The sequence below is a fragment of the Hemitrygon akajei genome, chromosome 12, assembly GCF_048418815.1.
Source record: "Hemitrygon akajei chromosome 12, sHemAka1.3, whole genome shotgun sequence".
Taxonomy (NCBI): Eukaryota; Metazoa; Chordata; class Chondrichthyes; order Myliobatiformes; family Dasyatidae; genus Hemitrygon; species Hemitrygon akajei.
This window is the reverse complement of record NC_133135.1, coordinates 3818081-3833588: the sequence shown is the minus strand read 5'-3', so window position 1 is coordinate 3833588 and position 15508 is coordinate 3818081. Positions and strand designations below refer to the sequence as shown.

Sequence of the window (15508 nt, the reverse complement as noted above, 5' to 3'; positions counted from 1 at the left end):
TTTTTATCGAAAGCTGCAATGTAAACACTGTAAAAAAGCACGAATATATCAAGAAATATAGTAATACATCGACAAAACCGACAGAGTACAAGATGGCATTTGAAAAAAAACTCGTGATCGCTGTGTGCGGGAACACAGTCCAAATCAGTGTTTCACATACGGCAAACTTCGCTACAACTGTGGTAAGATTAATCATTTATCGCGCTGTTGTAGAAGTAGAAAGAAGGAAAATGAAATGAAACACGTAAATGCAGTGATTGAAGATGAACGTGAGGAATTTTATATAGATGCGCTTTATGACATGGAGAATATAAAAGCAGTAGCTGCAGTGTCTGAGACAACCAAACAGGAGACAATTGATGATGTGAAAAAGCAATGGCAGAAAGAGGTTGCTTCAATGCAAGCGATAATGAAAGAGACACTGAGAGAATATGAGATTCAGTCTAATCAGTCTAGAGCAAGAACGCTCACAGTGGGCACAGTATAAGCAAGAACTGAAAGCTCAAGTAACGGAATAAGAACTTTTATTGAAATGATGAAGTCTCAGCATAAAAAAGAAATTGCACAATTAATGAATGAATTAGATGAAGAAAAAAAGATTTGTATTTCATTACAAATGGAATTGGAAGGAATTAGGAAAGATACAGTCCAAACAGAAGCACAGATGCAGATTGCTGAGGAGGATAGCGTGAACTGCTTACCTGAAATTCCAGATTCTAACCAGGAGACGTGAGAGTATACCAAAAAGTTTAGTTGAGATACATGAAGAAAAGCTTAAAGAAGAAAAGGACCACAAGAACAATCATGGCTCAGATAGCGAAGAGCCAACTTCAGAGTTTCAGTTAGCTAATATAGATTTGTTTATTGGTTAATGTTGTTATTTGTTTTTCTTTTTAAAGGAAAAGAAGATGTGATTGAAGTCTTCAGAGATTCAGTTAATGGATGCAGACCAGACAAACAACAAGGAAATACATCTGTGTGTACCACTTAGAAGGTCGACTCGCGTTCGTAAACCCAAAGAGAGACTGATAGAGACTTGTTGAATTATGTATTTGTTTTGATTAATGTTGTTCTTTGTTTTTTCCTTTTAAGGAAGGGAAGATGTGGTGATATCACGTGCAATGATGTGTCAGTTCCTGATTGGAGAGCACTGAGCATGCACGGGGTTTGCCAGAATGTTTCAGCACGTGGCAAGGTTAAGATGTGTTTGTTTATTTCTGTAAATAAAAGTTCTTTAATTCTTCCAGAATACGATTCTTAATTGGTAACCCACAGTACGTTTAAATAGAAGTAACATAACACAGTGATTTCCTCGTTCTATTTTGTTGTTGTTCGGCTGAACAATGTGAGCATGGTATGTTGGTGCCAGAGTGTGTGGGAACACTTGTGGAGGGCCCCCAGTAGTAAGACCATAAGACACAAGAGCAGAATTAAACCATTCAGCCCATCAATTCTGCTCTGCCATTCAATCACGATTTATTTACTCTTCTCATAACCTTTGACACTCTAAGAACCTATCAACCTCTACTTTGAATACACCCCATGTTAACACAAACAATAAATGTCACTGTATTATGTGAAGTACACGCAATAGATAAATCTGAATTACCCCAAAACATATCAAGAATTGGTCAATGTGCAGATGGGCTGTTGTATGACAAGAGAATCTATTCACCAACTCTATACTTTCACTGGATCCACCACCAGCTTTAGAAACAGTTATTACCATTCAACCATCTGGCTCCTGAACCAGCATGGATAACGTCATTCACTACAACTCATAACTAATTTTACAAGCTATAGACTTGTTTTCAAGGACTCTACATCTCATATTCTCACTATTACTTACTTCCAGTTAAACTATTGGTCTTCTTTTGCACAGTCATCTCCACCTCGCTGACAATCAATTCTGACACACTTCAAATATGTGTGTTTAGCCCACAACTCTACTCTCTCTACACCCAAGACTGTGTGGCCAGGAACAGCTCAAATGCCATTGATATATTTGCTGATGACACAACCATTGTTGGCAGAATATCAGATGGTATGAGGGGGTGTACAGAAGCGAGATATATCAGCTAGTTGAGTGATGTCACACCAACAAGCTTGCAGTCAATGTCAGAAAGACCAAAGAACTGATTGTGTCAGAAAGAGTAGGATGAGGGAATACATACCAGTTCTCTTAGAGGGCTCAAAAGTAGAAAGAGTGAGCATGTCAACATCTGAGGATCTATCCTGGGCCCAATATATCGATGCAGCTACAAAGAAGGCAAGAGAGCAGCTACATTTCGTTAGGAGTTTGAGGAGATTTAGTATGTCACCAAAGACAGTTGCAAATTTCTGCAGATGTTCTGAGGAGAGCATTCTAACTGGCTGCATTTCCACCTGGTATAGTGAGGGAGGTGGGGAACACTACTGCTCAGGATTGCAATAAGCTACAGACAGTTGTAAACTCAGCCAGCTCCAACATGGGCACTAGCCTCCATAGTATCCAGGACATCTTCAAGGAGTGGTGCCTCGAAAAGGCGACTTCCATCATTAAGAGCCCCCAACACCCAGCACATGCCCTGTTCTTATTGCTACCATCAGGGAGGAGATACAGGAGCCTGAAGGCATACAATCAACGATTCAGGATCTTCCCTGCTGCCATCTGATTTCTGAATGGACACTGAAACCATGAACACAACCTCACTACCAGTTTTTTTTCTCTCTTATTATATATTGCATTGTACTGCTGCCATAAAAACAACAAATTTCATGAACAAGAGAAAATCTGCAGATGCTGCAAATCCAAGCGACACACACAAAATGCTGGAGGAACTTAGCAGGCCAGGCAGCAACTATGGAAAAAAGTACTGTTGACATTTTGGACCGAAATGTTAAGGCAGGACTGGAGAAAAAAATGCTGAGGAGTTGATTTAAGAGGTGGGGGGAGGGGAGAGAGAGAACCACCAGGTCTTAGGTGAAACCTGGAGGGGGTGGGATGAAATAGAGCTGGGAAGTTGATTGATGAAAGAGACAGAAGAAAGAAAAAAGGGAAAGGAGCACCAGAGGAAGCTGATGAGCGGGCAAGGAGATGAGGTGAGAGAGGGTGAAAAGCGAATGGGAAATGGAGAAGGAGGTGGAGGGGTTTAAGGTGCTGTAGTAGTCTGGCATACTGACCTCCACCTTGCCGAGGCCCACTGCCAATTCTCAGACACCTCCTCTTTCTTACCCCTTGAACAAGACCCCATTCAGGAACACCAGGCCATTGTCTCCCACACCACCAGCAACCTTATTGACTCTCGAGATCTCCCATCCATTGCCACCAACCTCATAGCTCCCACACCCCCCGTTTCTACCTCCACAAACCCACTCATCCGTGTAGGCCCATTGTTTCAGCTTGTTCCTGTCCCACTGAACTCATATCAGCTTACCTCAACTTTTTTTTTTATCCCCCTGGTTCAGTCCCTTCCCACCTACATCTGTGACACCCCACACACTCTTGATATTTTCAAGGATTTCAAGTTCCCTGACCCCATCATCTCATTTTTACAATGGATATCCAGTCCCTATACACCTCCATCCCCCACCCAGGAAGGCCTCAAAGCTCTCTATTTTTTTCTGGACACCAGACCCAACCAGTTCCCCTCCATCACCACTCTCCTCCACCTAGCGGAACTTGTCCTCCCTCTCAATCATTTCTCCTTTGGCTCCTCCCACATCCTTCAAACAAATGGGGTAGCCATGGGCACTCGCATGGGTTCCAGTTATGCCTGTCTGTTTGTTGGCTACACGGAACAGTCTAGGTTCCAAGCCTACACTGGTGACAGTCCCGCACTTTTCCTATGCGACATCGACGACTGCACTGGTGCTGCTTCCTGTACCCATGCTGAACTCATTGACTACATCCACTTTGCCTCCTATGTTTTCTATGTTTCCAACTTCCACCCTGCCCTGAAATTCACCTGGTCCATTTCCAACACCTCCCTTCCCTTTCTCGATCTCCGGAGACAGCTTATCCATCGAAGTCTATTACAAACCTACGGACTCTCACAGCTACCTAGATTACACCTCATCCCATCCTACTACTTGTAAAAACACCATCCCCTTTTCTTAATTCCTCCATCTCCACCACATCTGCTCTAAGGATGAGGCTTTTCATTCTAGAATGAAGGAGATGTTCTCCTTCTTCAAAGAAAGGGCTTCTCTTCCTCCACCATCAAAGCTGCCCTCAACCGCATCTCCTCCATTTCACATACATCTGCTCTTGCCCTATCCTCTCACCACCCTACCAGGGATAGGGTTCCTCGTGTCCTCACCTACCACCTTCCACATCCAGCACATAACTCTCCAAAACTCCCACCACCAAGCACATCTTTCCCTCCCCCCTATGCTCCATCTGCCAGAACAAGCGGAATCTCCCACTGGCCACCCATCTTAATTCCACTTCTCATTCCCGTTCCGATATGTCCATCCATTGTGATAAGACCACACTTGGGTTAGAGGAACATCATCTTATATTCCATTTGGGTAGCCTCCAACCTGAGGGCATTAACATCGATGTCACAAACTTCCGGTAATGCCTCCCAACCCCTTTACTCTTCTCCACTTCCCATCCCCTTTTTCCTCTCTCACCTTATCTCCTTGCCCGATCATTGTCTCCCCATGGTGTTCCTTCCCCCTTTTTCTTTCTTCCTTCCATGGCCTTCTGTCTCTTTCACCAATTAACTGTTCAGCTCTTTACTTTATCCCTCCCCCCTCCAAGTTTCACCTATCGCCTGGTGTCTCTCTCCCCTTCTCCCACCTTTTAAATCTACTCCTCAGCTCTCTTTCTCCAGATCTGCCAAAGGGTCTCGGCCCAAAACATCAACTGTACTTTTTTCCATAGATACTGCCTGGTCTGCTGAGTTCCTCCAGCATCTTGTGTATGTTGAACAAATTTCATGACTTATGCTGACGACATTAAACCTGATTCTGATTTTACTTTGAACTTTGAGCAGGTCAGAGGTTGGGTACTCTACACCAAGTGGTTTAGCTTCCAACATCTTAAAGCTTTCCCACAATCGAAAAGGTGTAAATAATTTTCCTCTTATCTGGACAAGTGCAGCTCTGATATAAGGTGCTCCTTGGCACCCAGGACAAAGCTGTCACTTCATTAGCATTCCATCCACCTCGCCAAGTCTGCATTCACATCACCGCCAGCACATGATGGCTCCAATGTATAACATCTACAAAATCCACTGCTCCTCCAACATCACAATCCAGCACGAACATCAACCAAGGGTTGTCAGATATATGGGACACCGCCACCTGATGATTTTCTGCAAACCTTGCATTATTCCAACTGGAAACATGTAAATGGTCCATCATCATCTAAACCCTGGAACTCCCTCCAGGATTCAAGATTCATTAATGTCATTTCCAGTACACAAGAGTAAAGGAGTACAAAATATGTTTTATCCCAGATCTGACGCACCAAACAACATAATTAAAATAAAGAACACAATAATAAAGAACACAATAAATATAAATACTTAAGGTAGCTTCTATACCAGGGGCTCCGAATCTGGGGTCCATGGACTCCTTGCTTAACGGCATTGGTACATGGCATAAAAAGGTTGGGAATACTCGTTTTGTACATAGATTGACTGTACGTCCATAAAGTGACGCTAGGCACAGGAGTTCTATACACAAACTGACTGACAGGAAATGATGAAATAGTGGTGGTTGGGGGTGTGGAGGGATGGGTTCGTGGGTGGAGGTGTTGATCAGCCTCACTGCTTGGGGAAAGTAACTGTTTTTGAGTCTTGTGGTCCTGGTGTGGATGCTACGTAGCCTCCATTCATATCTGCTAAGTTAAGAGATCTGCTTTAATGACATCACAGTCTAAAAATAAACATTGAGAAGAAAACCAAGGCCAACTCCCCTCTTCTTAGAAATATGCTCTGTATAGTCCAGTGTAGGTCTGAAGTCTAATGTAGTTTTGTGTTGTTTCAGGTGGGGTTCATGTAGCACCATGGTCCTGGAGGAACATTAATTCCTTTTTACTGTGTACTGTACCAGCAGTTACGGTTGAAATGACAATAAAAGTGACTTGACTTGACTTGAATCACCCTTAGCCCTGAGTTAACCAAATTATTTGGAAATATGGACCATCAGCCAAAAGTTCATTTAAAAGTTTAAAAGGTTTGGCAATGACTAGATAGGCTGAAGAGCCTGTTTCCGTGCTGTAGTTTTCTACAACTGTAAAAGTCTCATCCTCTCACCCAGACTCCAGTCACAGGAGCAAGAATCCTCTGCACATCACATCCTCAACTTACACCCTGGTGAGGCAACAGATATCAGAACCACCCCAATCACAGCGACAAGAGTCGGGATGTGCGCAGCAGAAAACCGCCTGACCTGAATACACCAAAGCTGAACCATGAGAACATTGATTACTGGTCCGTAAAAGCATTTTAATCTCCCATTCTTTACACCTCCAACATCCCTTCTCCAAAATCATCTCTTTGTGACCTCCCCATTTCCTCTAAATAACCACCACCACCTTTTTTCTCCAACCCTTTCTAGAATTTTCTACCTCTTCTATTACCTTTAGCCCCATCCTACCCCATTTCCCCTTTCATTCACATCCACCACCTCCTCCTCTTCCTGAACCATCCTGAAACTCTTCCCTACCCTATCATCACCCTCAGACTCTGTGTCCCAAACACCTTGGATCTCACACTCTCCTCTTCCACATTCCTCATTTCCCCTCCTCTCCATCGACCTCCCCTCGTCTAATCCCCTCATCCCCCACTCATCATATCCACAAATCAACCCCTCCCCTGCGGACCTCCTCACTCCCTCCCAGTACTCAACTCTATAACATACCCTTCCTCATTCATTCCTCCCTCCCACCATCCCATCCTGCCCCTCACCCAAACCCCTCCCTACCCCAACCTCTCCTCGCCACCCTCTCACCATCCACTCCTACCTTCCCCACATCCCCAATACCACCGTCACACCATCCTGTCCTGCCCACCCCCTCCCTCCCACCCTCAACCCCCACCTCACCTCCCTCCCCTCCCACCCACCCTCAACCCCACTTCATCTCCCTCCTTCCACCCGTCCTCGCCGCTGCCTCCTTTCTTGTTACTACTACCAATCTCTTGCCCCGACTTCCCTCACGCGACTCCCTTTCTCCCTCCGCCACCGTCCCCCGGGTTTCCAGAACATTCCATCTCACCATTCTGTCTGTCTCAGTAAAAGTCAAAGTCTCTGCGGTAGCCGCTCCTGCCGCCGCCCGGCTTTCGTTCTTCTGCACCGCTGTCAGGACCCAGCCGCGAGTGCCCTCCCTCAGACTGCCCCGCACCAAGGACCCAATCCGCCTAGTCGTCGGCCCACAATCTGCCCCGCACTCAGGACCCCGGCACAGCTCTCAGGCCAGAGGCAGCCCACTCTTGCCCCTCACTCAGGACCCCGGCACAGCTCTCAGGCCATAGACAGCCCACTCTTGCCCCGCACCGAGGCCCCCAGCACCGAGGACGGCCTTTGGTGCCCCCTGATGGAATATCAGAGGCGGTGCTAGGTGGCTGATACTGCGGCTTCCCTGGATGCGCTGAGTGTCATCAACTGTGGCAGAGTGGGCAGGAGGGGAAGAATGAGGGAGCGAAAGTGGGGGGGCGGGCAGGCAGGAGGCAGTGGGCAGAGGTTAATGATGGCAGAGGGGAAAAGCTGTTCCTAAAAATTTGAAACAACACGCACAAAATGCTGGAAGAACTCAGCAAGCCAGGCAGCATCTATGGATAAGAGAGCAGTCGACATTTCGGGCTGAGACCCTTCATCTGGACGCCTGAAACATTGAGGTGTCTTTTAGACTCCTGTACCCCTTCCTTCATGGTAGTAATCAGAAGAGAGCTATGCTGGTTGATGGGGATCCTTAATGATGAATGCCCTCTTTTTGTGGCATTGACTTTTGAAGATGTTCTTGATTGTGAGGAGGCTAGTGTGCATGTTGGAGCTGACTGAGTTTACAACTTTCTGCAGCTTATTTTGATCCTCCTTGCCAGACAGTGATGCAACCAGTCACAATGTTCTCCATGGCACACCTGTTTTGCTGGAGTCTTTGGTGACATACCAGATCTCCTCAAGCTCCTGATAAAGAATAGCCACGGGCATGCCTTCTTTATAATTAAATTATAATTGTGTTGCACGCAAGATAAATCCTTCAAAATGTTGACACTCAGGAACCTGAAGCTGCTCACTCCTACCACTGATGATGCCTCAACGAGGAGTGGTGTGTGTTCTCCAGACTTCCGCTTCCGGAAGTCCGCAATCAATTCCTCGGTATTGATTGACCCTTTGAGTTCCTATTAAATCTTTCCCCTCTCACCCAAAACCTGTGGCCTCTAGTTCTTCATCTTCTCCTGAAGGTTGGGGAACTGAGTGCATTCACTTTATCTGTGTCCCTCGTGATTTAATGAGATCACTTCTTGGTCTTCTACACACAAGGAAATGGTCTCAACCTATCCTGTCTCTCCTTGTAACAAATCATAGAGAAGTACAGCACACAGGCCATTCAGCCCATCTAGTCCATGCCAAAGCCATTTAGACTGCCTACCCCCATCGACCTGCACCAGGACCGTAGCCCTCCATACCCCTACTATCCATGTACCTATCCAGACTTCTCTTAGATATTGAAATTCAAGTCGTATGCACCACTTGTGCTGGTAGCTCATTGCACACTCTCATGACCCTCTGAGTGAAGAAGTTTCCCCTCATGTCCTGCAATGTGGGCAACATTCCTATAAATCTTTAATTCATTTCCTTCTTGTAGGATGCTAACCGGAATGACACACCATATAATGACACAATATTTCAGAGGAGGTCTCACCAGTAACTTCTGACATGACATTTCAACCCTAATATTCCAGTGCCCTGTATGAAGAAGACAAGAGTGCCATGCTCCTCTTTTGCCACCCTGTCTACCTGTTCACCACCTTGAGGGAATTATTCCCAGGGTCCTGTTCGGGAGGACCCATTCTCTTCGATCTGCTCTTATGTCCTCAACAACCACTTCCCTGTCCCATGGCACCTTCCCCATTGCAACCACAAAGTCAGAGTTATAGAACACTACACCATAGAAACTGGCCCTGCAGCCCATCTAGTCAACGCAGAACTACCGATCTGCCTAGACCTATTGACCTGCACCTGGACCATAGCCCTCCATACACCTTCCATCCATGTACCTATCCAAATTTCTATTCACTGTTTAAATCAAACCCACATCCACCACATCTCCTGACAGCTCGTTCCACACTCTCATAACCCTCTCAGTAAAGAAGATCCCCCCCCCCATGTTCCCCTTAAACAGTTCATCTTTCACCCTTAATCCTTGACCTCTAGCTGTAGTCTCACCCAGCTTCAGTGGAAAAAGCCTGTGTGTATTTACCCTATCTGCACCTCTCATAATTTTATATACTCTATCAAATCTCCCCTCATTCTGCTGCACTCTAGGGAATAAAATTCTAACCTATTCAGCCTTTCTCTATAACTCTGCAAGTCCCGACAATATTCTTGTAAATTTTCCCTGCACTCTTTCAATCTTATTGGTATCTTTCCTGTAGGTAGGCAGCCAGAAGTGGGCACAATATTGTTATGTACTGTTGTGTATTTAATATTTCAGTAATATCATAAATATCAGCCCAAGATCTTAAGGCACAAACTAACGGAGATGGGAGTAGACTCTCACATGGTGGATTGGATAGTGGACTACTTGACAGATAGACCTCAGTATGTGCGGTTGGGAGACTGTAGGTCTGACACGGTGGTCAGCAGCACAGGAGCGCCGCAGGGAACCGTACTCTCTCCGGTCCTGTTCACCCTGTACACATCAGACTTCCAATATAACTCGGAGTCCTGCCATGTGCAGAAGTTCGCTGATGACACGGCCATAGTGGGGTGTGTCAGGAATGGACAGGAGGAGGAGTATAGGAAACTGATACAGGACTTTGTGATATGGTGCAACTCAAACTACCTGCGTCTCAATATCACCAAGACCAAGGAGATGGTGGTGGACTTTAGGAGATCTAGGCCTCATATGGAGCCAGTGATCATTAATGGAGAATGTGTGGAGCAGGTTAAGACCTACAAGTATCTGGGAGTACAGTTAGATGAGAAGCTAGACTGGACTGCCAACACAGATGCCTTGTGCAGGAAGGCACAGAGTCGACTGTACTTCCTTAGAAGGTTGGCATCATTCAATGTCTGTAGTGAGATGCTGAAGATGTTCTATAGGTCAGTTGTGGAGAGCGCCCTCTTCTTTGTGGTGGCGTGTTGGGGAGGAAGCATTAAGAAGAGGGACGCCTCACGTCTTAATAAGCTGGTAAGGAAGGCGGGCTCTGTATTGGGCAAAGTACTGGAGAGTTTAACATCGGTAGCTGAGCGAAGGGCGCTGAGTAGGCTACGGTCAATTATGGAAAACTCTGAACATCCTCTACATAGCACCATCCAGAGACAGAGAAGCAGTTTCAGCGACAGGTTACTATCGATGCAATGCTCCTCAGACAGGATGAAGAGGTCAATACTCCCCAATGCCATTAGGCTTTACAATTCAACCGCCAGGACTTAAGAACTTTTTAAAAGCTATTATTAATGCTTTTTGAGATAGTGATTTAGATGCATATCATATTTTTTACTGAGTTAAGTATTGTATGTAATTAGTTTTGCTACAACAAGTGTATGGGACATTGGAAAAAAAAGTTGAATTTCCCCATGGGGATGAATAAAGTATCTATCTATCTATCTATCTATCTATTGATTAAGCATTGTTTGTTTAAATAATTGATTACAGGTATAATGTATGTGAATGGCATACATCACCATGTCATACATGTGCACCTCGCTTAAAGTAAAAAAAAGTGAAACTAAAAAATGCATTCCTGGTTCCATATTTCCTTTCAAGTAGTTTAATGCTTTGCCTGTTGAAATGCAGCAAGGTGTCCAAGTTTTTAAAAAAGGGTAACACATGCTTCTTCGGGAGAGGAGAGAAATGATTGACTTAAAAAAAGACAGAAAATGATGATAACAATAGTAAATAAAAAGAGAGTAGAAATGGCTCGCTTCATCAAAAAGATAGACGTGTCTGATTAAACAAGAGATAACAGGATACTGTATACTAAGTGAATTCCGCAGTATTTTGAAGCAAATAGAATAGCCATTGAGAAATGCGTATTAGTGTTGCTGAATTAAATAAATGGAAAAGTATAGTTTTCTTATCAGTTTGACTGCTTCAAACTGAACCTGCTGAAAAGAGCTTCGATAATACCCTGAATGTAATGTAGGAACATTTAGAATGGAAACCTCTGATGATTTGAGAACACTTTAGGTTTCATAAGTGAAATCAAAAGGGAGTCCATTTCAGTGTACTGAGCTAAATTGAAGAGATTGGGCATTGTTAGTTCAGTAATGGACTTAATAATGTTAGAATTTGTTAGGAAGAGATTGTTAGGAAGCATTCAAAACTGGCTCCTAACTGAATGCCAACTTACATTTAAAAGAGCAGTTGAAATTGCTGTATCAATGGAAACAGCAGCCAGAGATGCAATTGAGTTACAGTCAGGAATGAAAGTGAGTGTGAATAAAATTGCAATGTCTAATCACTCATGGTGGGAGATCAAGAGAGCACAGCCTCAGGATAGAGGGGCACCCTTTCAAAACAAGGATGGTGAATATGTTGAATTTGTTGCCACAGGCAGCTGTAGAGGCCAGGTCACTGGGTGCATTTAAGGCAGAGATTGATAGCTTCTTGATTGGACATGACATCAAAGGTTACAGGGAGAAGGCTAGGAACTGGGGTTGAGGAAGAGATAGAAAAAAAGATCAGCCATGATTGAATGGCGGAGCAGACACAGTGGGCCAGATGGCCTAATTCTGTTCCTATGTCTTATGGTCTAAACACTGCTTATCTTCTGCCTCTCTCCATTCTTGAAGGTGCAGTGACATTTGCAATTTTCCAGTCTTCTGGAACTATTCCAGTATCTAGTGATTCTTGAAAGATCATTACTAATGCTTCCAGTATTGGGAAATGTATGACAATATATTTTGGTAAAAGGAGCAACTGTGCAGACTATTATCTAAACGGGGAGAAATTTCAAACATCAGAAGTGCAGAGGAATTTAGGAGTCCTTGTGCAAGGCTCCCAGAAGGTTAATTTACATGTTCAGTCTGTGGTAAAGGCGGCAAATGTAATGTTGGCATTTATGTCAAGGGGAATAGAATATAAAAGCAAGGGGATCATGCTGAGCCTTTATAAGACACTAGTCAGGCTGCACTTGGAGCATTGTCAACAGTTTTGGGCCCCATATCTCAGACAAGATGTGTTGTCATTGGAGCGAGTCCTGAGGAGGTTCACGAGGATGATTCTGGGAATGAAGGGGTTAACATATGAGGAGTGTTTGGCAGCTTTGGGCCTGTACTCACTGGAATTTAGAAGAATGCTGGGTGGGGGGGGGGGGAATCTCATTGAAACCTACTGAATGTAGAAAGGACTAGATAGGGTGGATGTGGAGAGGATGTTTCCTATGGTGGGGGTATCCAGAACTAGAAGGCATGGCCTCAAAATTGAGGGGGGGGGGAATCATTTAGAACAGAGGTAAGCAGGAATGTTTTTAGCCAGAGAGTAGTAAATCTGCAGAATGCTTTGCCACAGCTGTGGGGGAGGCCAAGTCTGTGCGTATATTTAAGGCAGAAGTTAATTGTTTCCTGATTGGTCAAGGCATCAAAGTTTATGGTGAGAAGGCAGGTGTATGGGGTTGATTGGGATCTGGAATCAGCCGTGATGGAATGGTGGAGCAGACTCGATGGGCTGAATGGCCTCATTCCGCTCCTATGTCTCATGGTCTCTTTCAGAACTCTGGGGTGTACACCATCTGGTCCAGATGACTCATCTACCTCCAGACTTTTCAGTTTCCCAAGAACCTTCTCTCTAGTTATGGTAACTTCACACACTTCCTGCCCCGACACCTGGAACTTCCCCCGTACTGCAAGTGTCTTCCACAGTGAAGACGGATGCAAAGTACTTTATTCAGTTCATCCATCATTTCCTTCTTCCCTCATTACTCCCTCCCCAGCATCATTTTCCAGCAGTCTAATATCCACTCTCGCCTCTCTTTTACACTTTATGTATCTTGAGAAATTTTTGGTGTCCTCTTTATTATTAGTGGCTAGCTTTCTTTTCTATTCTACCTTTACCTTCTCAATTACCTTTTCAGTTGCCTTTTGTTGGCATTTGAAAGCTTCCCAATCCTCTAACTTCCCACTAATTTTGCTCTATTACATGCCCTCTCTTTGGATTTTATGTTGGCTTTTACTTCTCTTGTTAGCCATGGTTGTGTCATCTTTCCTTTAGAATATTTCTTCCTCTTTGGGATGTTTATGAATTGCTTCCAGAAATTCCAGCCATTGCTACTCTGCCATAATCTCTGCCAGTGTTCTTTTCCAATCAATTCTGGCCAACTCCTCTCTCATGTCTCTGTAATTCCCTTTACTCCACTGTAATACTGATAGATCTGACTGTAACTTCTCCTCCTCCTCAAATTTCAGGGCAAATTCGATCATATTATGATTATAATCTCCCTTAATCGCTCTAATCAATTCTGGTTCATTGCACAACACCCAATCCAGAATAGCTGATCCTCGTATGGGCTCAACCATGAGTTGCACTAAAAAGCCATCTCATAGGCACTTTAGAAATTCCCCCTCCTGGAATCCCACACCAACTTGATTTTCCCAATCTACCTATATATTGAAATTCCCCCATGATTATTGTAACATTATCCTTTTAGCATGCATTTTCTATCTCCCATTGCAATTTGCAGGCAACATCCTTACTACTGTTTGGGAGTCTTTGCAGTTCCTTAGCAACAGTGATTCAACACCTTCTGGCCCTATGTCACCTCCTTTCTAATGATTTGACTTCATTTTGTAACCAATGGAGCAAGGCCACTTCCTTTGCCCTCCTGCCTCTCCTTTCGTGTATCCTTGGGCATTAAACTCCCAGCTATAACTTCTTTCAGCCATGATTCAGTGAAGCCTACTACATCATGTCTGCAATCTGCAACTGTGTTACAAGTTCATCTACCTTATTCTGTATACTGCACATTCAGATACAACACCTTCAGTTCTGTATTGATTTTTTTATCCAGCTTTTATGTTGAAACTCATCCTGTTGACTGCAGTTTTGCCCTATCAACAGCCTACCTTACCAGGATGCTGCCCGGATTGGGGAGCGCGCCATATGAGAATAGGTTGAGTGAACTTGGCCTTTTCTCCTTGGAGCGACGGATTGTGAGAGGTGACCTGATAGAGGTGTATAAGATGATCAGAAGCATTGATCGTGTGGATAGTCAGAGGCTTTTTCCCAGGACTGAAATGACGAGCATGAGAGGGCATAGTTTTAAGGTGCTTGGAAGTAGGTACAGAGGAGATGTCAGGGGTAAGTTTTTTTTTACACAGAGAGTGATGAGTGCGTGGAATGGGCTGCCGGCAACTGTGGTGGAGGCAGATACAATAGGGTCTTTTAAGAGACTTTTGGATAGGTACATGGAGCTCAGAAAAATAGAGGGCTATGGGTAACCCTGGGTAATTTCTCAGGTAAGGACATGTTCAGCACAGCTTTGTGGGCCGAAGGGCCTGTATTGCGCTGTAGGTTTTCCATGTTTCTATGTTATGTATTGCCTCTGTAAACCAGCTAGCTCACCTTCAGCATTGCCTTTCCTATGATATTTCTTGTATTGGAATACAGGCAGCTCAGCGCACCTTGCTGAACCTTTTGATTCCTAACTGTCTGAGGTCTTACCAACATCTGCCTCCACAACCTCTCCACTAACTGTTCTGGCACTCTGGTTCCCATCCCCCTGCAACTCTAGTTTAAACCCCACTGTGCGACATTAACAAACCTTCCCACTGGGAAGGTTTGAACCCTCCAGTTCAGGTGTAGGCTGCCCCTTCTGTACAGATCCCACCTTTCCCGGAAGACAGCCCAATGATACAGAAATCTTCTGCCCTCCCTCCTACATCAACTCCTTACCCATGCTTTAAACTATATAATCTTCCTAATTCTGGCCTCACTAGCACGTGGCACGGGTAGCAATCCTGAGATCACAACCCTGGACGTCCTTCCCTTTAACTTAGCACCTAACTCCCTGAGCTTCCTATGCAGAACCTCATCACTTGTTGTACCCATATCATTGGTACCTACGTGGACCACAACCTCTGGCTGTTCACCCTCCCACTTAAGAATGTTGAGCATATTCCGGACCCTGGCACCTGGGAGGCAACCTACCATCTGGGAATCTCATTCTCGATCACAAACCTCCTGTCTGTTCCCCTAACTAGCAAATCCTTTATCACCCTATCACCACAGTGTGCCTCCTCTCCTCCCCTCCCCTTCTGAGTCACAGAGCCAGAGACCCGACCACTGTGACTTTACTCTGTTAGGTCACCCCCCCTCCCCCACAGTATCCAAAGTGATATACCTGTTGTT

The 15508-nt window shown here is 44.7% G+C and overlaps 1 protein-coding gene across 2 annotated transcripts in view; it reads right to left on the bottom strand.

Moving 5' to 3' along the window:
• Positions 1-7324, bottom strand: part of rabggtb (Rab geranylgeranyltransferase subunit beta) — a 99143-nt gene extending 91819 nt beyond the window's left edge. Inside the window, exon 1 of one of the 2 annotated variants that reach the window (XM_073062501.1) lies at positions 7211-7324. In XM_073062501.1, the coding sequence (XP_072918602.1) occupies positions 7211-7213 (3 nt within the window). In that variant the 5' untranslated portion in view covers positions 7214-7324. The remainder of the gene's footprint in view (positions 1-7210) is intronic. The other variant, XM_073062500.1, reaches the window with a different exon arrangement.
• Between the last annotated feature and the right edge of the window lie 8184 nt (positions 7325-15508).